The 25,349-nt window shown below is 47.3% G+C and overlaps 1 protein-coding gene across 3 annotated transcripts; it reads left to right on the top strand.

Moving 5' to 3' along the window:
* Positions 1-1,163: 1,163 nt before the first annotated feature.
* stoml1 (stomatin (EPB72)-like 1) lies at positions 1,164-25,289 on the top strand. Of its 3 annotated transcripts, none has more exons than XM_078429938.1 (8): positions 1,164-1,386; positions 10,383-10,489; positions 12,653-12,802; positions 15,839-16,042; positions 17,538-17,757; positions 18,951-19,145; positions 19,558-19,773; positions 24,603-25,289. In XM_078429938.1, exons 1-7 carry the CDS (start codon positions 1,311-1,313, stop codon positions 19,770-19,772), a joined length of 1,167 nt encoding a protein of 388 aa, XP_078286064.1. In that variant the 5' UTR covers positions 1,164-1,310; the 3' UTR covers position 19,773; positions 24,603-25,289. The 3 variants fall into 3 exon arrangements, with proteins under 3 accessions (XP_078286064.1, XP_078286063.1, XP_078286062.1); XM_078429937.1 differs by lacking the exon at positions 24,603-25,289 and adding an exon at positions 24,124-24,481; XM_078429936.1 differs by lacking the exon at positions 24,603-25,289 and having other exon boundaries at positions 19,558-21,893.
* The last annotated feature ends 60 nt before the right edge of the window (positions 25,290-25,349 follow it).

The following is a 25,349-nucleotide window of genomic DNA, read 5'->3' as shown; positions in this document are numbered from 1 at the left end:
TCAATTTGAACCAGTTATTTTCCTGCGCAAGGTGACCATAAGGCGATGGGCCGAGTGGTGGCGGGGGTGCAGGGGCATCCTGGGATGGCAGGACTTTCATATGAAGAAAGACTGGATAGACTGGGCTTGTACTCGCTGGAATTTAGAAGATTGAGGGGGGGGATCTTATAGAAACATATAAAATTCTTAAGGGGTTGGACAGGCTAGATGCAGGAAGATTGTTCCCGATGTTGGGGAAGTCCAGAACAAGGGGTCACAGCTTAAGGAGAAGGGGGAAGTCTTTTAGGAATTTAAAAGAGAGTTAGATAGAGCTATTGAATCAAGGGATATGGGGAGAAGGCAGGCACAGGTTACTGACTGGATGATCAGCCATGATCACAATGAATGGCGGTGCTGGCTCGAATGGCCATATGGCCTCCTCAGGCACCTATTTTCTATGTTTCATTTTGTGTCTATCTTTGGGTGTCAACCAGCATGTCTAGTTCCTTCCTACACATTAGATACGAAGGGATATGGATTATGTGTAGGCAGATGTGATTAGTTTATCGAGGCGTTATGCTGGGCACAAACGTTGTGGGCTGAGGGACCAGTTGAGGTGCTCCACCTGGGATGGCAGGACTTTCATATGAAGAAAGACTGGATAGGCTCGGCTTGTACTCGCTGGAATTTAGAAGATTGAGGGGGGGGATCTTATAGAAACATATAAAATTCTTAAGGGGTTGGACAGGCTAGATGCGGGAAGATTGTTCCCGATGTTGGGGGAGTCCAGAACAAGGGGTCACAGTTTAAGGATAAGGGGGAAGTCTTTTAGGACCGAGATGAGAAAACATTTCTTCACACAGAGAGTGGTGAGTCTGTGGAATTCTCTGCCACAGAAGGTAGTTGAGGCCAGTTCATTGGCTATATTTAAGAGGGAGTTAGATGTGGCCCTTGTGGCTAAAGGGATCAGGGGGTATGGAGAGAAGGCAGGTACGGGATACTGAGTTGGATGATCAGCCATGATCATATTGAATGGGCTCGAAGGGCCGAATGGCCTACTCCTGCACCTATTGTCTATGTTTCTATCCTCCCGGCCTGCGGGCGGCGCTGTGGTGGTGGTGTGGGGGGGGGGGGGAGGGGGGGTCTCTGGGCGGCGGTTGGGCATCACGATGGTGACGGCGGCGACGACGCGGGTCACAATGTGGGGGAGGAGGAGGCGGCGGCGCCGAGCGCGGCGATGGGCTGAACGCCGGCCCCGGGCGCGGGCCTGGGCCTGGGCCTAGCCCCAACCCCAGCCCCAACCCCAGCCCCACCGCGGCGGCGGCGGCGGCATGTGCGACTCGCACGCTCACGACGACTACGACGACGACGGAGTCGAGGCCGCGTTGCTGCAGGGGCCGACTGACGGTGAGGCCGCGACTGGGGAAGGGGGGTCTCGGTGCCCAGGGGGGAGGGGGGGGGGAGAGGGGCACAGGTGTGAGGGGGAGGGGGGGGGGGAGAGGGGCACAGGTGTGAGGGGGAGGGGGAGAGGGGCACAGGTGTGAGGGGGAGGGGGGAGAGGGGCACAGGTGTGAGGGGGGGAGGGGCACAGGTGTGAGGGGGGAGGGGCACAGGTGTGAGGGGGGGAGGGGCACAGGTGGGAGGGGCACAGGTGTGAGGGGGGAGGGGCACAGGTGTGAGGGGGGGAGGGGCACAGGTGTGAGGGGGGAGGGGCACAGGTGTGAGGGGGGGGAGGGGCACAGGTGTGAGGGGGGCAGGGGCACAGGTGTGAGGGGCACAGGTGTGAGGGGGGGAGGGGCACAGGTGTGAGGGGGGGGGCACAGGTGTGAGGGGCACAGGTGTGGGGGAGAGATGCCCCCCAGGTGTGAGGGGTAGAGGGGGTCTCGTGCCCAGGTGTGTGGGGGGGGGGGGCACAGGTGTGAGGGGTAGAGTCTCGTGCCCAGGTGTGGGGGAGAGATGCACCCCAGGTGTGAGGGGGTAGGAGTCTCGGTGCCCAGGTGTGGAGAAGAGGGGCCCAGGTGTGAGAGGGGTGGGGGGGGGTCTCTGCCCAGGTGTGAGAGGGGTCTCAGTGCCCAGGTGTGAGAGGGAAAGGTGTCTTGGTGCCCAGGTGTGAGAGGGAAAGGGGTCTCGGTGTCTAGGTGTGAGAGGGGTAGAGGGGCCGATGCCCAGGTATGAGAGGGAAAGGTGCCTTGGCGCCCAGGTGTGAGAGTGGTAGGGGTGTGAGGGGGGTAGGGGGGGTCTCGGTGCCCAAGTGTGGGGGAGAGGTGTCCGGTGGGGGGGGAAGAGAAGGGTATCAGGGGGGAAGAGAATGGTATCAGGGGGGAAGAGAAGGGTATCGGGGGTGAGGTGAGAGTGGTTTCGTTCCCCAGGTATGAGGGGAAGTGGGGTCCAGGAGCCCTGGGGTGGAGGGAGGGGGGGAGGGGGTGGGGGAGAGAAGGGGCTGGTTGGAGGAGGAGAGAGGGGTCTCGGTGTCCAGGTGTGGGGGGAGGAGAGAGGGGTCTCGGTGTCCAGGTGTGGGGGGAGGAGAGTGGCCCAGATGTGAGGGGGAAAGGTGTCTCTGTGCCCAGGTGTGGGGGAGGGGGTGGGGTTGAGGGAGAGAAGGAGATCGGGGGTAGAGATGATGGAGATCTCTTATCAGGGAGAGAGAGAATCCCCCCAGAGTAGGGTGAGGAGAGGGGGAGGGTGGTCTCGGTGTCCAGGTGTGAGGGGAAGAGAGATCCAGGAGCCCTGGGGTGGAGGTAGAGGGGTCCAGGGGTGGGGGGAACAGAGAGAGTCTCGGTGTCCAGGTGTGAGGGGGAGAGGTGGTACCTGTACCCAGATGTGCCCGGGAAAACTCGACCCAGGCGTGTGCCCAGGGAAGATTGACCCACGTATCTGGGGAAGGAGAGATCCAACTATCCACAGGTGACCCTAGAGAAGGAGTAATCCGCGTACACATGGTGGGTAATCCAGGTGTTCCAGGGAAGACTGACCAGTGAGCCTGGGGAAGAGTTGACTCAGGTGTGGGTGACCTATGTACACGAGTATATCCGGGGAAGGGCTGACCAGGTGTGCCTGTGGAATGGGATTACCCAGTGACCTGGATTCTCAGGTACTCTCGACTATTGGGAGAAAGTCCAGAATACCAGGGATGTTGTGGCCTGACGCAGGGGTGCAATTGTGTCAGGCGTGTGTCCCAGGCATCCACAGTGTCAGGGCAGCACATCCAAGCATGCAGTCCCAGGCACCGGAGTTCAATTCTCTGATCGTGGTGGGAAGATCAGGGTTTCTGTTCGATCGAAGCAAAGGGTCTGGAGTGTGAAACATATAAAACCATCCAACCTCTACAGGGCCATGGGTGACCAATTACCCGATGTACAAAATCAGACTTTACTCTCCCAGGCATATTTAAAGCATTTTTTCAAGATAGTATAATAATAATAATAATAAAATGCTTCTCGGTACTCAATAATGATTGGATATGGCATATGTTGTATTAATTATTAGTTAGTTTTGTTTATTGTCACATGTACTGAGGGTTTCATTGTGTGCTAACCAGTCATGCTAAACCAATTATGGGAGTGCAAAGGTCATTATTGAATGAGGTGAACTAAATACAGCAAGTATTTGTTAGAGAAATCGTCTTACAGGTAGTTCTAGGGAACAATTATTACGTATTCGGGGAACTGTCTACTGGAATCATCAGCTTGTCTTCTGCCTTTAATAAAACAACAAAGCAGCTTTAGTCAATAGACAATAGACAATAGGTGCAGGAGGAGGCCATTCGGCCCTTCGAGCCAGCACCGCCATTCAATGTGATCATGGCTGATCATTCTCAATCAGTACCCCGTTCCTGCCTTCTCCCTATACCTCTGACTCCGCTATCCTTATAGCGCTATCTAGCTCTCTCTTTAATGCATTCAGAGAATTGGCCTCCACTGCCTTCTAAGGCACAGAATTCCACAGATGCACAACTCTCTGACTGAAAAAGTTTTTCCTCATATCATATCATATATATACAGCCGGAAACAGGCCTTTTCGGCCCTCCATGTCCGTGCCGCCCAGCGATCCCCGTACATTAACACTATCCTACACCCACTAGGGACAATTTTTACATTTACCCAGCCAATTAACCTACAAACCTGTACGTCTTTGGAGTGTGGGAGGAAACCGAAGATCTCGGAGAAAACCCACGCAGGTCACGGGGAGAACGTACAAGCTCCTTACAGTGCAGCACCCGTAGTCAGGATCGAACCTGAGTCTCCGGCGCTGCATTCGCTGTAAAGCAGCTACTCTACCGCTGCGCTACCGTGCTCGATCCAGCTCTCTCTTGAAAGCATCCAACGAACTGGCCTCCACTGCCTTCTGAGGCAGAGAATTCCACACCTTCACCACTCTCTGACTGAAAAAGTTCTTCCTCATCTCCGTTCTAAATGGCCTACCCCTTATTCTTAAACTGTGGCCCCTTGTTCTGGACTCCCTCAACATTGGGAACATGTTTCCTGCCTCTAATGTGTCCAATCCCCTAATTATCTTATATGTTTCAATAAGATCCCCCCTCATCCTTCTAAATTCCAGTGTATACAAGCCCAATCGCTCCAGCCTTTCAACATACGACAGTCCCGCCATTCCGGGAATTAACCTAGTGAACCTACGCTGCACGCCCTCCATAGCAAGAATATCCTTCCTCAAATTTGGAGACCAAAACTGCACACAGTACTCCAGGTGCGGTCTCACCAGGGCCCGGTACAACTGTAGAAGGACCTCTTTGCTCCTATACTCAACTCCTCTTGTTATGAAGGCCAACATTCCATTGGCTTTCTTCACTGCCTGCTGTACCTGCATGCTTCCTTTCATTGACTGATGCACTAGGACACCCAGATCTCGTTGAACTCCCCCTCCTCCTAACTTGACACCATTCAGATAATAATCTGCCTTTCTATTCTTACTTCCAAAGTGAATAACCTCACACTTATCTACATTAAACTGCATCTGCCATGTATCCGCCCACTCACACAACCTGTCCAAGTCACCCTGCAGCCTTATTGCATCTTCCTCACAATTCACACTACCCCCCAGTTTAGTATCATCTGCAACTTTGCTAATGGTACTTTTAATCCCTTCGTCTAAGTCATTAATGTATATCGTAAATAGCTGGGGTCCCAGCACCGAACCTTGCGGTACCCCACTGGTCACTGCCTCCCATTCCGAAAGAGACCCATTTATCCCCACTCTTTGCTTTCTGTCTGTCAACCAATTTTCTATCCATGTCAGTACCCTACCCCCAATACCATGTGCCCTAACTTTGCCCACTAATCTCCTATGTGGGACCTTGTCGAAGGCTTTCTGAAAGTCGAGGTACACCACATCCACTGACTCCCCTGTCAATTTTCCTAGTTACATCCTCAAAAAATTCCAGTAGATTTGTCAAGCATGATTTCCCCTTCGTAAATCCATGCTGACTCGGAATGATCCTATAATTATCTTATACGTTTCGATATTCATATTCATATATTCATCCTTCTAAATTCCAGTGTATACAAGCCTAGTCGCTCCAGTCTTTCAACATATGACAGTCCCGCCATTCCGGGAATTAACCTAGTAAACCTACTCTGCACGCCCTCAATAGCAAGAATATCCTTCCTCAAATTTGGAGACCAAAACTGCACACAGTACTCCAGGTGCGGTCTCACTAGGGCCCTGTACAGCTGCAGAAGGACCTCTTTGCTCCTATACTCAACTCCTCTTGTTATGAAGGCCAACATTCCATTGTCTTTCTTCACTGCCTGCTGTACCTGCATGCTTCCTTTCAGCGACCGATGCACTAGGACACCCAGATCTCGTTGTAGGTCCCCTTTTCCTAACTTGACACCAATGTATGATAATTGTCTAACACAAATTTTGATTTTATTAGGAAATTATAAGCCATTTAAAAAGTTCTTAACTTTCTTTAACATTTAAATTTGCCCCTTTAATTAAATTGCAAATGTATTACATAGAAAACATAGAAAATATGTGCAGGGGAGGCCTTTTGGTCCTTCGAGCCAGCATCGCCATTCATTGTGATCATGGCTGATCATCCTCAATCAGTAACCTGTGTCTGCCTTTTCCCTGTCTCCCTTGATTCCGCTAGCCCCTAGGGCTCTATCTAACTCTCTTTTAAATTCATCCAGTGAATTGGACTCCACTGTATTCTGTAGCCCAGCAACAGTTTTCAGACAAGATAAAAATATGACATGTAAATATTTTTTGAGAGAGGCGTATTTTTTTCCCCAGAGATGTGTCTAATCCGGGCATAATCGGTTTCCCTTTGCTACACTCCTTTGCTTGCTCACTTGCACAAGATCCTGATTATGCAACACTTGAAAAATTATATCCTTTCTTTAAACCCTTGCCGATCTGTGTCAACACCTCCAGGCTCAGGTTCCTCTTTAACTTGTCTCTTTGATCAAGCTTTTGAATACTGCCCTAATATCTAGTGTGCCTTATTGTTAATTTTATTTTGATAACGCCATCGTGAACAGCTTTGGCACTTTTTTCCTATCTGAAAGACATGTTATATCAGAGGTTGGTGTGGAAACACAAGGAACTGCAGATACTGGAATCTTGAGTAAAACACAAAGCACTGGATTAACTCGGAACTTCTTTACATCGGCGAAACCAAACGCAGGCTCGGCGATCGTTTCGCTCAACACCTTCGCTCAGTCCGCCTTAACCAACCTGATCTCCCGATGGCTGAGCACTTCAACTCCCCTTCCCACTCCCAGTCTGACCTTTCTGCCATGGGCCTCCTCCAGTGCCATAGTGAGGCCCACCGGAAATTGGAGGAACAACACCTCATATTTAGCTTGGGCAGCTTGCAGCCCAGCGGTATGAACATTGACTTCTCCAACTTTAGATAGTTCCCCTGTCCCTCTCTTCCCCTCCCCCTTCCCAGTTCTCCCTCTATCTTCCTGTCTCCACCTATATCCTTCCTTTGTCCCGCCCCCCTGACATCAGTCTGAAGAAGGGTCTTGACCCGAAACATCACCCTTTCCTTCTCTCCTGAGATGCTGCCTGACCTGCTGAGTTACTCCAGCATTTTGGGGATTAACTCAGCAGGTCAGGCAGCAGAGGTGATGTCGCGGGTCAGGACTCTTCAGACAGTTGTCACCCTCAGGTCACTTGTTGGCAGAGTGCCCTGTGCCACTGGATTAAACGCTGCATGTGTAGGAAGGAACTGCAGATGCTGGTTTACACCGAAGATGGACACAAAATGCTGGAGTAACTCAGTGGGACAGGCAGCATCTCTGGAGAGTTACTCCAGCATTTTTTTGTGTATAAATACACTGCACATTCTGTTGTCTTTGCTCTGATCAGAAACTGGTAGAGAAATAATCAGCCTCAACTGTGTTATACCGTGGCAAACTATTTATCTGTGGAGGTCATTAGGAATAGGCCTTGTTTTTGAAGCCAAACAGAATGAGTGTTGTTGCTACTGGACGGTTTTGTGCCCCTGGGACTCACTTGTGCCTGGGCATGTGATGTTATTTTCTTGTCAACCACAGCTGAGTAGAAGCCTTCAGATTATTTAACTATTTCATCAACACAAGATCAATTGGCTTTGAAGGGTAAGCACTCTGCTGCTGAAATCAGAGCGTGTACACAAAATGTTTCCCGAAGATGGGGTCCCATCCCAAAAGGTCGTCTGTACATTCCTTCCACAGATGCTGTCTGATGAAGGGTCTCGATCTGAAAATTCACACATTCCTTCTCTCCAGAGATGCTGCCTGTCCTGCTGAGTTACTCCAGCATTTTTTGTCTATCTTCAGTTTAAACCAGCATCTTCTTACACATGTTTCTTCCTACATTTACTGCCTGACCTGCTGAGTTCCTCCAGCACTTTGTGTTTTGCTCAAGGTTGCAGCAGCTGCAGTTTCTTGTATCTTCACAAAAAAAGGTTGCTGAGTTTATTGGAGGTCAATCGTCTCATAGAAACATAGAAAATAGGTGCAGGAGTAGGCCATTCGGCCCTTCGAGCCTGCACCGCCATTCAATACGATCATGGCTGATCATCCAACTCAGTATCCTGTACCTGCCTTCTCTCCATACCCCTTGATCCCTTTAGCCACAAGGGCCACATCTAACTCCCTCTTAAATATAGCCAATGAACTGGCCTCAACTACCTTCTGTGGCAGAGAATTCCACAGATTCACCACTCTGTGTGAAAAAAACCGTTCTCATCTCGGTCCTAAAAGACTTCCCCCTTATCCTTAAACTGTGACCACTTGTTCTGGACTTCCCCAACATCGGGAACAATCTTCCTGCATCTAGCCTGTCCAACCCCTTAAGAATTTTGTAAGTTTCTATAAGATCCCCCCTCAATCTTCTAAATTCCAGCGAGTACAAGCCGAGTCTATCCAGGCTTTCTTCATATGAAAGTCCTGCCATCCCAGGGATCAACCTGGTGAACCTTCTCTGTACTCCCTCTGTGGCAAGAATGTCTTTCCTCAGATTAGGAGACCAAAACTGTACGCATCACCAAGCCGCGACCATCGGTGTTCCTCGGGACATTGTCCTGGATCCGGTCGCCCTCTGCTGCTTCGACAATCACTTTCCTGCCATTGTAAAGGTCAGCCGTGGGGATACCAGAACGTTCGATGTTTGCAACTCCTCAGCAAACGAAGCAGCCCCTGCCATCATGCCGCAAGAGCTGGACAACGTTCAGGCTAATAAGGCGGCACGGTGGCGCAGGGGTAGAGCTACTGCCTTACAGTGGCAGATACCCGGGTTCGATCCTGACTACAGGTGCTGTTTCTACGGAGTTTGTACGTTCTCCTCGTGACCTGCATGGATTTTTTCCAAGATCTTCGGTTTCCTCCCACATTCCAAAGACGTACAGGTTTGTAGGTTAATTGGCTTGGTATAATTGTATAAATTAAAAATTGTCCCTGGTGTGTGTAGGATAATGCTAATGTGCGGGGATCTCTGGTTGGTGCGGACATGGTGCGCTGAAGGGCCTGTTTCCGTGCTGTATCTCTAAACTAAGTGGCAGGTCATTTGAAGACCATCTACAACAAGAGAGGCTCCAGTCTAAAGGAGGGTCCCGAGCAGAAACTTCACCTATCCATATCATTCCATGTAAAGCACATTCACTGCTCAGTCTTCATCAATTTTCTCAGTTATCCCCTTAAAATGAAGATGAAGTTGCTGAGTGAAACTTTGTCCGAAATTATCAGCAGGAAGGATCTGCAGCTGACAGTATTTTGTGACATTTATGCTTCAGTCCATCTTCATCTGTGTAGTGAATGGGAGACTGGCTGAGTAGTAAAGATAATCTTGGCAGAATTAAACTTTTATGAAAAAATGCATGCTTATCCGAGGAAAAAACAGGTGATGCGCAAAAGGTCTTGTATGTTGTCAAAAAACATGGGCGGCACAGTGTCGCAGCTGGTCGAGTTACTGCCTCAGAGCGCCAAAGACCTGGGTTCGATCCTGACCTCTGATGCTGTCTGTGCGGACTTTGCACGTTCTCCCTATGACCATGGGTTTCCCCCCACATCCCAAAGACGTACAGATTTGTAGGTTAATTGACCCCTGTAAATTGCCCCTAGTGTGTAGGGAGAGAATACAAAAGTGGAATAACCTACAACTAGCATGAACAATGCTAGGCAGAAGGGCCTGTTTCCATGTTGTATCTCTGAACTAAATGTAAATTAATTAACGTACTCCTCTATTGCAGAGATAGTTACTCGAAAGAAAATTGCTATTCCTTTGAGGATCCCGCTTCCAACTTGTGTAGCCGAGGCCATGATGCACTAAAGCAATTCTGGTCAAATTATGTGGTTGCACCAAAGCAATAAGAAATCATATTTAATTATTCTAAATACTCAGTACTACTTGTTAACAGTTTTTATTGAAGTGTCAATTGATATAATAAGCAAAATCATTTACTTGGGTTATGGTTTAGATCAACCATTAAAGAGAGGGCGGAACAGGGGTTTTGGCTGCATGCCTGCCTCTGTTCTGGTATTTTGGAAACAATTATCCTAACAATCCAAAGAGCACCTTGCAGTTTGTTTCATGTACATTCAGATTCAGCAGATTATAGTTGTATGTGCCGGAAAAGTTTTCAATTAAAAGCATCTGTTTTCATATATTCTGTAGAAACAAGGAACTGCAGATGGTGTTTTACTCAAAAGAACACAAAAAGTGCTGGAGTAACTCAGCGGGTCAGGCATCATCGGTGGAGAACATGGATAGGTGATGTTTTAGGTCGGGACCCTGCTTTCAGGATAATCAGTGTGAAGAAGGGTCCTGACCCTAAATGTCACCTATTCATTGTCCAGAGATGCTGCCTGACCCGCTGAATTGCTCCAGCATTTTGTGTCCGACATATTCTGTCTTGGTTGTTTAAACTATATGTGCTTGCTTTTTCTTTTCAGAAAAGTCTCAGAGCTGTTTATCGTATACTTGCATTTGGATTATGACCATTCTCTGCATCCTTCTGGTGATCATCACTTTTCCAATCTCAGCATGGTTTGTCCTGAAGGTATGTACCAGTTTTCATCATCTTTTAGATTTTGAACTTTTCCTTTCTTGAAATAAAAAGGCGGAACACTTAAAAAACGTGTATATTGACTTGTTATCACAAGGCATAGGAACAGAATTAGGCCATTTGGGTCATTGGGTCTATCCTGCCATTTGACCATGGTTAATCTATTTTTCCCATTCTCCTGCCTTCCCCCATAACGTTTGTTGCCTCTACTAATCAAGAAACTATTAATCCCCACTTTAAAAATACTCAATGCCGTGGCCTCCACAGGTATCTGTATCAATGAATTCCTCTGGCCAAAGAAATTCCCCCGCATCTCCATTCTAAAAGGCACGTCTTTTTATTCTGAGACTGCTCTCTGGTCCTAGACTCTTCCACTACTGGCAGCACCCACTCCATATCTTGGCCTTTCATCTCTTCATATCACTTCATATGGTTGACTTGCACATAATCAACATTACAGAGGAAGTATGAGCAATATGGAGGTGGCATACTGCCTGAAGCTCTCTCAGAAAGCAATGAGATAATTGAAACTGATGCTGTTACCCAAGGAGGGAAAATTGGCCTGGATAACTCCCTGCTCTGAATAGACCTGTGGAATTTTTAACTTCAAACGAAACTGCTGGAACACGAAGATGAAGTCATTCTTTTCTGGATGTCAGTGCAGCATTTTCTCAGTGTTGACTGTCTTATAATATGCGCTTGGGTTTTGCAATAAGCCTTGGACAAACACAAGGAGCTGTGGACATAAAGTGGACCCTAATGCGCAGGATAAACATCAGTTGCATTCAATGGGATTTGATTCATACTAAGATGGCTGTTAGAGAACCACAAATGACTGATGGTTACAGAGTCCAAGTCTGCTTTGAATATTTGGGTACCTGACATTGTTGTATTTCTTGCTGGTATTGCTTAGTTTAGAGATACAAAGTGCAAACAGTTCCTTCGACCCACCAAGTTGATGTGGTACGGTGGCGCAGCGGTAGAGTTGTTCCCTTACAGCGCGTGCAGTGCTGGAGACCCGTGTTTGATCCCGACTGCGGGTGCTGTCTGCATGGAGTTTGTACATTCTCCCCGTGACCGTGTGGGTTTTCTCAGAGATCTTCGGTTTCGTCCCACACTCCAAAGACATACAGGCATGTAGGTAAATTGGCTTGGTAAATTGTCCCGAGTGTGTGTAGGATAGTGTTACATGTGCGGGGATCGCGGGTCAGTGCGGACTTGGTGGGCCGAAGGGCTTATTTCCACACTGTATCTCTAAACTAAACGAAAAAAAAATAAAGTCCACGCCGACCAGTGGTCACCCGTACACTAGTTCTATGCTACACCCTAGGGACAATTAACAGGCCAATTAACCTACAAACCAGCACGGCTTTGGAATGTGGGAGCAAACCAGAGCATCCGGAGAAAACCTAGGCGGTCGCAGGGAGAACGTAAAAACTCCATCCAGAAAGCACCGGTAATCAGAATCAAACCTGGGTCTCTGGTGCTGTCAGGTAGTAAATCTATCGCTGTGCATGCTCTGCCCCAAAGTCTGATTCTTTACTGTTGATCGAAACTGAGAGGTTTCCGCTGGAGACTTGGGCTTTCTTTTTTGTTTTGCACTAATATTGGGGATTTTAAAAATGTTTTGAACTATTTTTAAATTTGATTTATTATGTCATCTACTGAATACCATGTTTAGAAACCAGTTATGCTGCTACAAGCAAGTAAGAATTTCATTGATCCGTTTTGGCACACTTGACAATTAAACGGAATGGATAGAATGGATGTGGAAAGGATGTTTCCAATAGTGGGAGAGACCAAAACCAGAGAGCACAGCCTCGAAATAAAAAGACGAGCCTACAATATGGAGATGAGGACGAATTTCTTTAGCCAGTGGGCTGTGAATCTGTGGAATTCGTGGCCACAGATGGCGGTGGGATGCCAAATCATTGGGTATTTTTAAACTGAGATTGATAGGTTCTTGATTAGTAGGGGGATCAAAGGTTATGGGGGGGGGAGGGAGGCAGGAGGATAGAGGTAAAAGGGGAAAAAATATCAGCCATAATTAGTGGAGCAGTCTCAATGGGCTAAATGGCCTAATTCTGCTCCTGTGTCTTAAGCGTTCGTGATAAACACTTGACTCTTGACTAATGCTGCTTCTGTTTACCACTGCAGATGGTGCCGAACCAAGAGCGGTTTGTTGTCTTCCGTTTGGGACGAATTATTGGCAGCAAAGGCTCTGGAATCATCCTCTTGCTGCCTTTCATTGATCAGTGGCAGGTAGTTGATATCGGCTTCAAGACTTTCACGGTTGCACTGTTTGAGGTAGGTTCCCTTCTGGACCCAGACTTCTAGAAGAGTTGCTTCTGTGCTTTTTAGCAAAACAAAATCACATGAGGATTGCTCAAGATTAAAACCAGTTGCTTTCTGTCCTCCTAAATCTTCGCTTTAGCAAATCCTAGCTTCATCCCCATCAATGTCTTTAGGATCGAAGGTAGACACAAAATGCAGGAGTAACACAGGCAGCATCTCTGGATAGAAGGAATGGGTGACGTTTCGGGTCGAGATCGCTCTTCAGACTCGTACACTAGTTTTATTCCACCCTTTAGGGACAGGAGTCTTTAGGAATCAATGTCTTTAGGAACATTGCACCTAGCTTTACATTGTGGGCACCTTGTATTCAGCACCAAGCAATTGTAAAGCACGACCCTGTCAAACTACTCTTGGCTTGGAAGTGTTCTTAATTGTAAACAGAAACCAGTGTGAGAAGGATTAGAAATCCCAGAAAAATCGGTATAAATCTCAGGATTTACGACGATCAGTACAGAATTTGAATCATCAGTAAACAGTGGTAAAAAGTAACAGTCATCATGGTTTTGTTTTAAATGCTTTACTTTAGAGATACAGCGTTGAAACAAGCCCTTCAGCCCACCGAGTCCGCACTGACCAGCAATCACCCCGTACACTAGTACTATCCGACACACTAGAGACAATTTATAATTTACAGAAGCCAGTTAACCTACAAATCTGCATGTCTTTGGGAGTGTGGGAGGAAACCGGAGCACCCGGAGAAAACAGGGAGAAAATACGAACTCCGTCAGACAGCATCCGTAGCCAGGATCGATCTAGGGTCTCTGGTGCTGAAAAGCAAACTTGGTTCTGGAGTCCCATAAGTGGGTTTTAGAACTAGGCAATATATTTTGGTGTACACCTGGAGAACGTGTGTTTTGTATATGAAAAAGAAGATTATAACACAGGTAGACACAAAATGCTAGAGTAACTCAGCGACCAGAGATGCTGCCTGACTCGCTGAATTACTCCAGCATTTTGTGCCCACCTTCGATTCAAACCAGTATCTGCAGTTCTTTCCTACACATTATAACACAGCACGTGCTCTGCCAATATGAAACTTTCACAATCGGGCTGCTGTTAAAGATAAAACGTCTGAGTTCATACGCAGATGGCAGTTTAAAACTGCAGGTACGTTGAGCTTGTGGAAGGATCGCTTATCTCCTTTAAGCATGAGGCAGATATCTTCCATTTTGGAGTAAATGCGATAGAATGAATCATTTTCACAGTTTGAGAAGGATGAGAGGAGATCTTATCGAAACGTATAAGATTATTAAGGGGTTGGACACGTTAGAGGCAGGAAACATGTTCCCAATGTTGGGGGAGTCCAGAACAAGGGGCCACAGTTTAAGAATAAGGGGTAGGCCATTTAGAACTGAGATGAGGAAAAACCTTTTCAGTCAGAGAGTTGTGAATCTGTGGAATTCTCTGCCTCAGAAGGCAGTGGAGGCCAATTCTCTGAATGCATTCAAGAGAGAGCTAGATAGAGCTCTTAAGGATAGCGGAGTCAGGGGGTATGGGGAGAAGGCAGGAACGGGGTATTGATTGAGAATGATCAGCCATGATCACATTGAACGGTGGTGCTGGCTCGAAGGGCCGAATGGCCTCCTCCTGCACCTATTGTCTATTGAGCGTTGGCAGCAAAGTTAGCATTTCATACCCATCCCTGGAGGACAAAAGTCCATTATGAAACAACCACATTTTTGTAGGTCTGGAGTTACCTGTCGGCCTGATCTGAGGAAAGGATAAAAGATTTCCTTCCCTGGACGGCGTGACCAATGCACATGGGTTTTTAACAACAGTACAGCATTTTTTTTCAATTCTAAACTCGATTAATTGAATAGAAATCCTTTAACAGGCAGGGTATGATTTGAAATTGTCTCTAGGGATTATTAGTACGGAAATTTCAATAGTTCAATAATGCTTTATTTGTCACAAATGCAACTACACAATGAAATTCTTTTTGCATATATTGCACATGCGGGCGCTGGGGACATTTTTTGGGGGTGTTATTCAAAGTCCAAAGTCCGGTCGGCCTGCTTGCTCGATGTACTGGAGCGGTTCCCACAAACCAACGTCTCTCTCCTCTCCTCGCCTGACCACACTTGTGTTCCGGGGGGCACCTCCTGCAGTCGACCTTAAAGGCACTGGAGGCGTTTACCCAGTTCACCCTCCCACCGTGAGGTATTATCCCGGTTTACCCTCCTACCGGCTCATGCTCCTCACGTCTGACGTCTCCAGCTCCCTCCCGGTTACGTCATTCGAACCTTCAGATAAAGGTTCCTGGTCCCACCGATTGATGAGCTTTCAGGCGAGGTCCCATCGAAAATGTAACCACTGTGTGGCTGTATTTCAGACGTGGGTACCATGTCTTTCTAAGAAAGATAAGCTCATTTAAAAAAAAGGTATTGTGGTTTCTTAAAAAAACCCCACAAAGTGCTGGAATAACTCAGCGAGTCAGGCAGCATCTCTGGAAAATATGGGTCGAGGTGAAGCAGGATCACAACCCAAAACGTCACCCATCCATGTTCTCCAGAGATGCTGAGTTACTCCAGCACTGTGTGTTTTTAGTTATAAACCAGCATTTGCAGTTCCTTGTTTCTATAAGAGTGTTCAATCACCTGCCTTTGGTGTTCACTGGCATTACTAGCGCTGAGTTGCCGGTCATCATTAAATTAGAAACTGAAATTGTAACCAGCATGAACATAGACACAAAAAGCTGGAGTGACTCAGTGGAACAGGCAGCGTCTCTGGAGAGTAGGAATGGGTGACGTTTTGGGCCAGTCTGAAGAAGGGTCTCGACCCGAAACGTCACCCATTCCTTTTCTTCGGTTTAAACCAGCATCTGCAGTTCCTTCCTACGCATTGTGACCAGCATGAGCGGTTTCTACATTGTATTTTCTTAATTTTATTCATCATGTTACCTGAAAGAGCCAGGAAAAAAAAAGCCATGGTCTAATCTCGCAGCGCATTCCTCAGTAAAATGAGTAGCCTCTCACCTCTGTTCTATAGGCATCTTGTAAAGATGGAGCTCAGGTCATTGTCGGTGCCGATGTCAACTACCACATCTTGGATCCAATCCTTTTCGTGACAGCTACGGAAGATGTCTGGCATGCGCTGGGACTCACTGCCAAGTCTGCGTTGATCAACCTCCTGTTCAAGAGAACTCTGGCCAAAATCAAGAAGAATAAGAAAAAATTTGAACAGCGGTTATCGGTGAGGATCTCTTTTTATTTAAACCTATATCTTGACATGTCCAGTGAACACTGGTGCCAGGGCACAGTTCGCGTGGCTTACTGTCTCTGATTGTTTAGTCTATTACTGTCTCGTACCGAGGTAGGTTGAAAAGCTTTTTGTTGCGTGCTATCCGGTCAGTGAAAAGGCTACACATGATTATGATCAGGCCATCCACGGTGTGCAGATAAAGGGAATAACGTTTAGTGCAAGGTAAAGTCCGATTAAAGATAGTCTGAGGGTCTCCAATGAGATAGATGGGAGGTCAGTACCGCTCTCTAGAGGACAGTCAGATCTGATAACATCTGGGAAGAAACTGTCCCTGAATCTGGAGGTGTGCAGTTTCAAACTTCTGTACCGCTTGCCTGATGGGAGAAGAGGGAGGGTCCAGGGTGTGACTAGTCCTTGATCATGCTAGTGGCCTTGCCAGGGCAGTGTGAAGTGCAGACGGAGTCAATGGAAGGGAGGTTTATTTGCGTGATGGTCTGGGATACATCCACAACTCTCTGCAATTTCTTCAACTGTTGCCAAATCTGCCAACAATGCGGTAGGGTGTCCACCTGGGAGGCCAGGGGGGTGGCCGAGATACCAGCCGCAAAGTCGGCCTCGGAGGTCTGCCTGGGAAGGGATCAGCCAGCTCTGGCTGGGCCCGAGTTCCTAAGGCCCGTCAGCAGGGGGCAAATTCGACCCGCCGATCAGCTGCGGAAGTCCCAACGAGGTTGAGATTAGTCACCTCACCTGGCCTACAACCACGTTTTCTTGGGGGGGGGGGGGGTGTGCCCTCTGATAATTTTGTTCCGATTAAAGGATTTAAAGGATGTGCCGGACCTCTTGTTTAGTTTAGAGATACAGCGGGAAACAGGCTCTCCGGCCCACCCAACAGGCTCTCCGGCCCACCCAACAGGCTCTCCGGTCACCCAACAGGCTCTCCGGCCCACCCAACAGGCTCTCCAGCCCATCGACCAGCGATCCCCGCACACTAACACTATCCAACACAAATTAAGGACAAGTTTACATTTATACCAAGCCAGTTGACCTACAAACCTGTGCGTCTTTGGAGTGCAGGAGGAAACCGAAGATCTCGGAGAAAACCCACACATGTCACGGGGAGAACGTACAAACTCCGTGCAGACAGCGCCCGTAGTCGACATCGAACCCGGGTCTCACGCTGCAAGGCTGCAATTCTACCGCTGCGCCACCGTACTAGAAAATTGGTGGTGGATCTATACTACATTTAGGCACATTTAAACAGCCTCATAAAAGTCATGTGAAGGTGCAGTATGACCTCCTGACTGTTATACAATGTCCCAACCAATGAAGGCAAGCAGACCATTCGTCTTCTTGCAGTAGGTGAGGAATGAAGGAGGGTGGATTTGCATCATCCAAACAGGTCTCCCTGTTTATTTTCAAAATCTCTATCCCAGAACAGAAAGCCTCTGTGGAATAATGCATGTGTTTTTGCTCTTTCAACCTGTAGTTGGAGATGAACCAGAAGACCAAATCGTGGGGTGTGCAAGTGGACCATGTAACTGTGGTCATTCACAGCGAAGATCTTCACAACCTGTACAGTGCTCCAGCCAGCAGTCGAGCAAAGGGGCTTCTTACTCCCCTCCAGAGTCAAGCTCAGCACGACACTCGCAGTAGTAGCTCCTCAACGACATCACTTCAGCAAGCCTCCACGCTAAGCGAGACTGAAGGTTAGCGCAGAGAGAGGTGGGGGGGGGGGTGCTCCTCTAACACTTGGGGACATTTGGAAAAACGCCCGGTAAAAATACACTTCCCTCAAGTTCCATTCCTGCAGGCACTGGATCTCACACCTGCAACATCAGCACTCACTAGGCTGGGTGATCATCTCCACAGTTTACTGAAGATGTCTTAGCACCCCAAACCCACCAGAGGAAGGTGCAGACCTTGCACTGCAACACGCTGCTGACGGGAACCTAACCCTCTCTCGCTCTCTCTGTGTCTCTCGCTCGCTCTCTCTGTCTCTCTCTCTCCTCTCTCTCTCGTCCTCTCTCTCTCTCTCTCTCGTCCTCTCTCTCTCTCTCTCTCTCGTCCTCTCTCTCTCTCTCTCATCCTCTCTCTCCTCTCTCTTGTCCTCTCTCTCTTGTCCTCTCTCTCTCTCTCTCTCTCTCTCTCTCTCTCTCGTCCTCTCTCTCTCTCTCTCTCTTGTCCTCTCTCTCTCTTGTCCTCTCTCTCTCTCTGGTCCTCTCTCTCTTGTCCTCTCTTTCTAGTGCCTCTCCTGTGCAAGCCTGAATGTGTTTTGAATTGGGGAACTACTAACCTGGGAGCAGAGTGGGTCAGGGAGGATGGAAGAGAAGGGTTTGATAGCACCAAGGTTGCAGAGGCACGGATGAGTTTGTTTACGATCGGATACCTACAGTAGTCGGGTGAGCAAATTTTTGGAAATAATATAATAATAATAATAATAATAATAATAATAATAATAATAATAATAATAATAATAATAATAATAATAATAAAATAATAATATAATAATAATATAATAATATAATAATAATAATAATAATAATAATAATAATAATAATAATAATAATAATAATAATAATAATAATAATAATAATAATAATAATAATATAATAATAATATAATAATAATATAATAATAATAATAAGCATTTATTTTATAAAGCGCCTTTCCAGAAGCTCAAAGCGCTTTACATAAACAATCATTTATGTGTATGTAACAAATAAACGACTATTGACTATTGACATAACATAAAAACAAACAGACAAACTATCCTAACGGAGAAGCGGCGAATAAACAACGCCAGCGTCCTCTCACGTCAGGGTCCGGCAGTAGACAACAAAACAAGGAATACCTACAAATTCCATTGACTGCCTTGATAAATTATTTACCTTCCTTCCAGAGAATGGTCGGATGCCGAGCAAAGGGTCAGCGTATGAGGAGCCTGAGGATGACAGGTTCAGTCCGGGCTGGGTGCTCTCCAAAGTGCAGAGTCTCCTCACTGAAGAACTGGTGAAGCAGTTTGGGGCCAGCTACCTGTTCATTGTCACCCTAAAGGATGGAAGTCGGAATCTGTATCACCTGGACCTGAGTCGAGGTGAGTCAGGTTTTACTGTATACACTGCAGAGTGTTAGTACTACAAATTCCTTGTTTCCACAGTAAGGTACTTTGCCGGCCGTCCCTGACCTTAGGTACTGATTTAGAATGATCAGCCATGATCACATTGAATGGCGGTGCTGGCTCGAAGGGCCGAATAGCCTCCTCCTGCACCTATTGTCTATTATAAGAGAATAACTGCAGATGCTGGTACAAATCGATTTATTCACAAAATGCTGGAGTAACTCAGCAGGTCAGGCAGCATCTCGGGAAAGAAGGAATGGGTGACGTCACCTCTCTCATTCCTTCTCTCCCGAGATGCTGCCTGACCTGCTGAGTTACTCCAGCATTTTGTGAATAAACCTATTGTCTATTATCTATTGTCTATTGACCTACCACCGCTCACTTTCAGATACAGGCTACGCAGGTTACGGACTGCCCAAGAGAGAACCTGACGTGACTATGGAAGTGACGGAGAAGACCATGCTGTCTCTGCTGACGGGAGCGACAAAGCCTTTCTCTGCCTACATGAGCGGCAAGATCCGCCTCCAGGGCGACCTGAAGACAGCCATGAAGCTGGAGGACCTGATCAAGCTGTTGCCGCCTGACGTAGCCTCCCACTCCTGAGGTTTTACATCTTGTATTTTACTCACAGTTTTGTTATTTTGCTCAAAAAAGTTCTATTCCTATCTATTGTTAATAGTTTACAGAACAGTCCACCCCCGAGGAAGGACATGAATAAACTTCTACCGCTAGGTTATCATGCAATGGGATATTCACTTCAGGATGCTCTTGAGTCTTGCTCCTCTTTCCCGCCTCCCTCGCCAAACCCTCCCCAGGGCAAGTTAAGATCATGAGCGCACAGCCAAACAAAGGCAGTGAAAGCAACTTTGGGGCCTGCTACCTGTTCTCCCAGAAGAGATGTGGGTCGGTGCCTAAATGTGCTGCCTAAATCTACTCGGAGTTGATGAGAGTTAAAGGCTAATGTAGGATCGGAGGGAATGGCTGCTTAATAATTGGCACGGACCCAGTGGGCTAAAGGGCCTGCTTCTGTACTGCATCTGTCTGTGTCGCTATCAGTGACAGAGGCAAGAGGGAGCTGGAACTGACAAAACCAGTCCCCTGATGCTCTGTGTGTTTGTGTCACACTCCTCCTTCATCCGCCTTCAGCTGTGTCGTAAGCGCTTTCGATTTTTTTTCTCAGAGTAGGGACACAGAACAATCTATTAAAATGTTTGTTTTAATTAACAACCAGCCAACTGTTTGCACCATTTACAACACTTGTGTGTGTCTGGCGATGGGCGTAAGTTGTGAAGTATGTTCTTGGAAGTTCTGGGCTGTGTGCACACTCTGGCAACTTCCCCACGAGGGTCTCCTGAGATATTGTTTATCTGACGGCTTGTAAAGATTAGCACAAGTTTCTTTCGAGCTACCGCAATCCCACCAGCTCCCTCCTGGACCTGGACTCGACATATCTCTCATTGTCCTCCTGCGGGCTCCGCTATTCATTTGGCAAACACAACTTGAAGCTGGAATAAAATAGGATCTTTTAAGGTTTCTCTGCATGGACGGAACAAAATGTGACAAATCTACATGGATTTAATTGCAAATGACCGTTGTTGAAATGTCTTTCTGGGATAACAGTGGATTGGAATGTAGTGGAGAGGGAGAGGGGTAGCCTGACAATTGCCTGCCTCTCTGTGGGAGAGTCCTGGGTGGCGGTGGTGTTGTGGGTAAACATCTGTGTGCAAGACATAGAAGGATGCAGTTCCAACACGGGCAAGTGGGGTTGGTATAGATGGGCAGAAAGGTCGGCATGAATGTGCTGAATGGGCTGAAGGTCCCGTTTCTGTGCTGTGTGGAAGTCTTGGACTCTAATGGAACACAATCCATGCAGTAAAATTAGTTGCCAGCCATCTCTCATCCACTCCGGCTAAATCAGATTCCAGCTAAGCAGTTTGTGATGCACCTCAGATAGTGCCGCACGTGACTTTGGAAGAGATGCACGCACCACACCGTCTTTGTTCACGGGACGTACAGTCTGTTACCAGGTTCATTGTGGCCCCGTGCTCCGTGGTACCACGACGCCCCACATCAGGGTGAACGAACGGTCCACAGTGTTTCAACCACCAGCGGCTAATCTCCCCATCACCCCTGTTCCTTCTCTACCTTGTCATCAGGGAACCCAATCCCTTCCACTGAGACCAGCGCACCTACGCAGGGATTGAGTTTTCTCTAGACCAAGAAATCACCTTGGGCCACCGATGGGGAGCAAATACATATCACCTGCTTCAAGCGAGGCGGGAAAAGTGTTTGGATTTTTAAAAAAAATTAAAAAATTAGCATTGGAGTTTTCACCCAGGTGACCTATTATCGTTTTGCAATTTGTGGAGTCTTGCTGTGCGTTTGAGTTCCTTCATTCCTGGCGTGACGTCAGCGGTACATTAGCAGCAGAACGCTTCAGCACCGGGCAGCGAATGGGCGCTACACAAATGCAGACTTTCAAGCCAGACTCAGGGAAAGTTGGTGGGACCACTACAGCCGGCTGCCTCGACGCCGGAAAAATGTCCAACAAAAATGGCAATCGGTCTGTGCACGAGCCTGTGTGAAAGGAGGAGAAGAATTTTGTACTAATAAGACGTAATCACGGCTGAGGAGATATTTAAATGTATCTAGATTTATCCTCGACGGGTTGTTGCCTGTAACAAAATGATTGTACCTCGAAATAAATTCTTATTGTTTTTTGTATTTCTGAACAACTTTTTTTGAACCAATAATTGATTGTGTGCCTGTGAGGTTGCAGCTGATACAGTTTTCTGTGCTGGCTGCTGTTGGGCTCTCGCATCGTAAGTGTGGGTTTCCACAGCTTTGCTTTTGTCTCTGGTGTCCCACCTCCCCCTCTATCCTGGCCCCTCACTCTGGCCTTAGCCCTCTGGCTTTCACCCTACAAATATCTCGTACGTCTTTCCTCAACGATGTAGAAAGAGGCTACTTGGAGTCAAAGACTTGTCCCACGCCGGGCATTCCACTTTCTCTCCGCTCCCATCCAGCAGAAGGTACAGAAGCTTGAAAGAGTGCACCACCAGACTCAGGAACAGCTTCTTACCCTCTGTATCAAGCTTCTCAATGGTCTTTGTGTAAGCTATCTCTACGCCATTGTGGACATTGGACTTTGTCTCTGGAACTGGTGTGCTACAATGCTAAGAACTAGATTGTGCCCCTTTGTATCTTCCCCATTGCTCTAGCTATCATACTTGAGTTTGACTTGATTGTGTCTATATATAGTAATATCTGTTCTGATCAGCATGCAAAACAAAGCTTTTCACTGTACCTCAGTACACGTGACAATAACAAACCAAGACCTAAACCGTCGAGTCTGTATTGGCGCACAGAGTAGACACGAGCAGAATGTGTAAACTCCACACAGTGTCAGAGGTCAGGATTGAACCCAGATCTCTGGAGCCGCAAGGTAGGAGCATCCACTAACTGGACCACTGTGTCTGTAAAGTCTAAGTTGATAGGACGGCTGTGCTCTGGAGCTGGGCAGTAAATCGGTAGCAGAGTCAGGGGATATGGGGAGAAGGCAGGAACAGGGTACTGATTGTGGATGATCAGCCATGATCACGGTGAATGGCGGTGGTGGCTCGAAGGGCCGAATGGCCTACTCCACCTATTGTCTATCAGTGAACAGCAGGATTTCACACAGCCAGACTTCGCCCTAAACATGACTTTCGCCACGAATGCTCAAGTCCAAGATAGGACTGATCACTCGTGTTTTACTACAAGTTACTGAATCTTTGGGAACAGGGCGACACGGGTGCTGTCTGTATGGAAATGCACGTTCTCCCCGTGACCGTGTGGGTTTTCCCCGGGTGCTCCGGTTTCCTCCCACATTCCAAAGACTTAGAAACATAGAAAACAGGTGCAGGAGTAGGACATTCGGCCCTCGAGCCAGCACCGCCATTCAATATGATCATGGTTGATCATCCAAAATCAGTACCCTGTTCCTGCTTTTTCCCCTATATTCCTTGATTCCATTAGCCCTAAGCTAAATCTAACTCTCTTGAAAACATCCAGTGAATTGGCCTCCACTGCCTTCTGTGGCAGAGACTTGTAGGTTTGTTGGCTGAGGCAAAAATTGTAAATTGTCCCTAGTGTGCGTGATATGGGGATTGCTGGTCGGTGCATCCTCGGTGGGCTGAAGGGCCTGTTTCCGCACTGATTCTCTAAACTAGAACTAAACTAAAAAGGAGATTTTGGATCAAATTGTCATCGAAAAACCTGGTACACATTTTGCCATTCCCTGTCGAGCCCACCACACTGATTTGAAGACATGGATCACCTTAACTGAACCATCTAAATAATTTTTAGAAGCTTCCTGACTTGGTTTAGTTTAGAGATACAGCGAGGAAACAGGCCCTTCGACCCACCGAGTCCATGCTGACCACCCATACACTAATTCTATCCTACACACTAGGGATGACTTACAGAAGCCAATTAACCTACAAACCTGCACGTAGTTGGAATGTGGGAGGGAACCGGAGAAAACCCACACAGTCACAGGGAGAAAAACTCAGTGTGGACAACACCCGTAGTCAGGATCGAACCTGTGTCTCTGGTGCTGTGAGGCAGTAGTTCTACTATGCTGCTGCATGAAGTTCTATCACCCTATATATAAAATCTCTCCTCGCTTCAATTGTCCGAACAATGTCCCCACTACGTCAAGCCTCCTGTGTGATATTTGGCGGCTGTGTGATTAATTACTCCAACTGTTAGAATATTAAAAGTAATTTGTGCTCTTCTTTCTGCAGTTCAAAGTTAATTTGAGAAATATTAATTAACGCCGCTCACATTTGTGTTTTGCTGATTATTGGAAAATGCAAACTGACTGTCTGAAAAATGAAAGCTTAATCGCTTGGTGTTGTGGTGAATGTATCATACTATGGGCATCTGTGAGGAGTTTGCTTTAATACTGCAGGTGTGGGTTCAGTCTGAAGAAGGGTCTCGACCTGAAACGTCACCCATTCCTTCTCTCCCGAGATGCTGCCTGACCCGCTGAGTTACTCCAGCATTTTGTGAATAAATACCTTCGTGGGTTCAAGTTTGCTGTGTAAGACCCATCAACACAGCAGAGCACAGTGGCGCAGCGGTAGTCACTGCCTTACAGCGCCAGAGACCCGGGTTCGATCCCAACTACGGGCACTTGTCTGCACGAAGTTTGTACGTTCTTCCAGTGACTGCGTGGGTTTTCTCCAAGATCTTCGGTTTCCTCCCACACTCCAAAGACGTACAGGTTTGTTGGTTAACTGGCTTGGTATAAACGTAAAATTGTCCCTCGTGAGAGCAGGAAAGTGTTAAGTGGTTGGTGCGGATTCGGTGGGCCAAAGGTCCTGTTTCCGCGCTGTATGTCTAAACTAAAACTAAACACTTTCCATCAACACATCTACTTCCCATCAGTGGCTCAACTTCCTTCGAAGATTGAGGGGATTCAACACGTCGATGAATACTCTCCTGAACTTCTACAGGTAGAGAGCATATTGACTGGTTGCATCATGACTTGGTTTGGCGACTCGAACACCCAAGAGCAAAGGAGATTGTAAAAGGTGGTGAATGAACAATGCCTGGTCCAAGGGTCTCGACCCGAAACGTCACCCATTCTTTCTCTGCTGAGATGCTGCCTGACCTGCTGAGTTACTCCAGCATTTTGTGAAATAAATCCTCACAACTGATGGGATTTAAAAGAGGCGCTGTCTCAAAAGAGCATCCAGCATCATCAGAGACCCCGGCCACACTCTCATTTCACTCCTGCCATCGGGAAGAAGGTATAGGAGTTTAAAAACTGTTAACGTTTGGGTTCAGGACCAGCTTCTTCCGAACAATTATCGAGCTATTGAACTCCAACTAAACTGCAAACTACCTGAAGAAGGGTCTCAACCCGAAACGCCAGCTATTCCTTCTCTCCAAAGATGCTGCCTGTCCCGCTGAGTTACTCCAGCATTTTGTGTCTATCTTCAGTGTAAACCACTAGGCATTCGGCTTTGTGTTTTTGCACACATTATGTTTTTTTAAATTTACTGAACTTTTTTTGTGTTTCTTTATTGTATGATCTATTGAGTGCTGTGTTTATAACCCCGTTTTGCTTCTGCTACAAGTAAGAATTTCATTGTTCTTTTTCGGGACATAAAAGACAATAAAAAACTTGAC

Source organism: Rhinoraja longicauda, chromosome 38, assembly GCF_053455715.1.
Source record: "Rhinoraja longicauda isolate Sanriku21f chromosome 38, sRhiLon1.1, whole genome shotgun sequence".
In the NCBI taxonomy this organism is placed as follows: domain Eukaryota; kingdom Metazoa; phylum Chordata; class Chondrichthyes; order Rajiformes; family Arhynchobatidae; genus Rhinoraja; species Rhinoraja longicauda.
This window is presented reverse-complemented; position numbering and strand designations above follow the sequence as displayed.

Bases quoted from the DNA above. Each gene is read 5' to 3' on its own strand.
- stoml1 (XM_078429938.1), top strand. From the start codon at position 1,311: ATGTGCGACTCGCACGCTCACGACGACTACGACGACGACGGAGTCGAG. The intron at 10,490-12,652 runs GTATGTACCAGT...TTACCACTGCAG, and splicing joins CAGCATGGTTTGTCCTGAAG to ATGGTGCCGAACCAAGAGCG. The intron at 16,043-17,537 runs GTGAGGATCTCT...TTCAACCTGTAG, and splicing joins AATTTGAACAGCGGTTATCG to TTGGAGATGAACCAGAAGAC.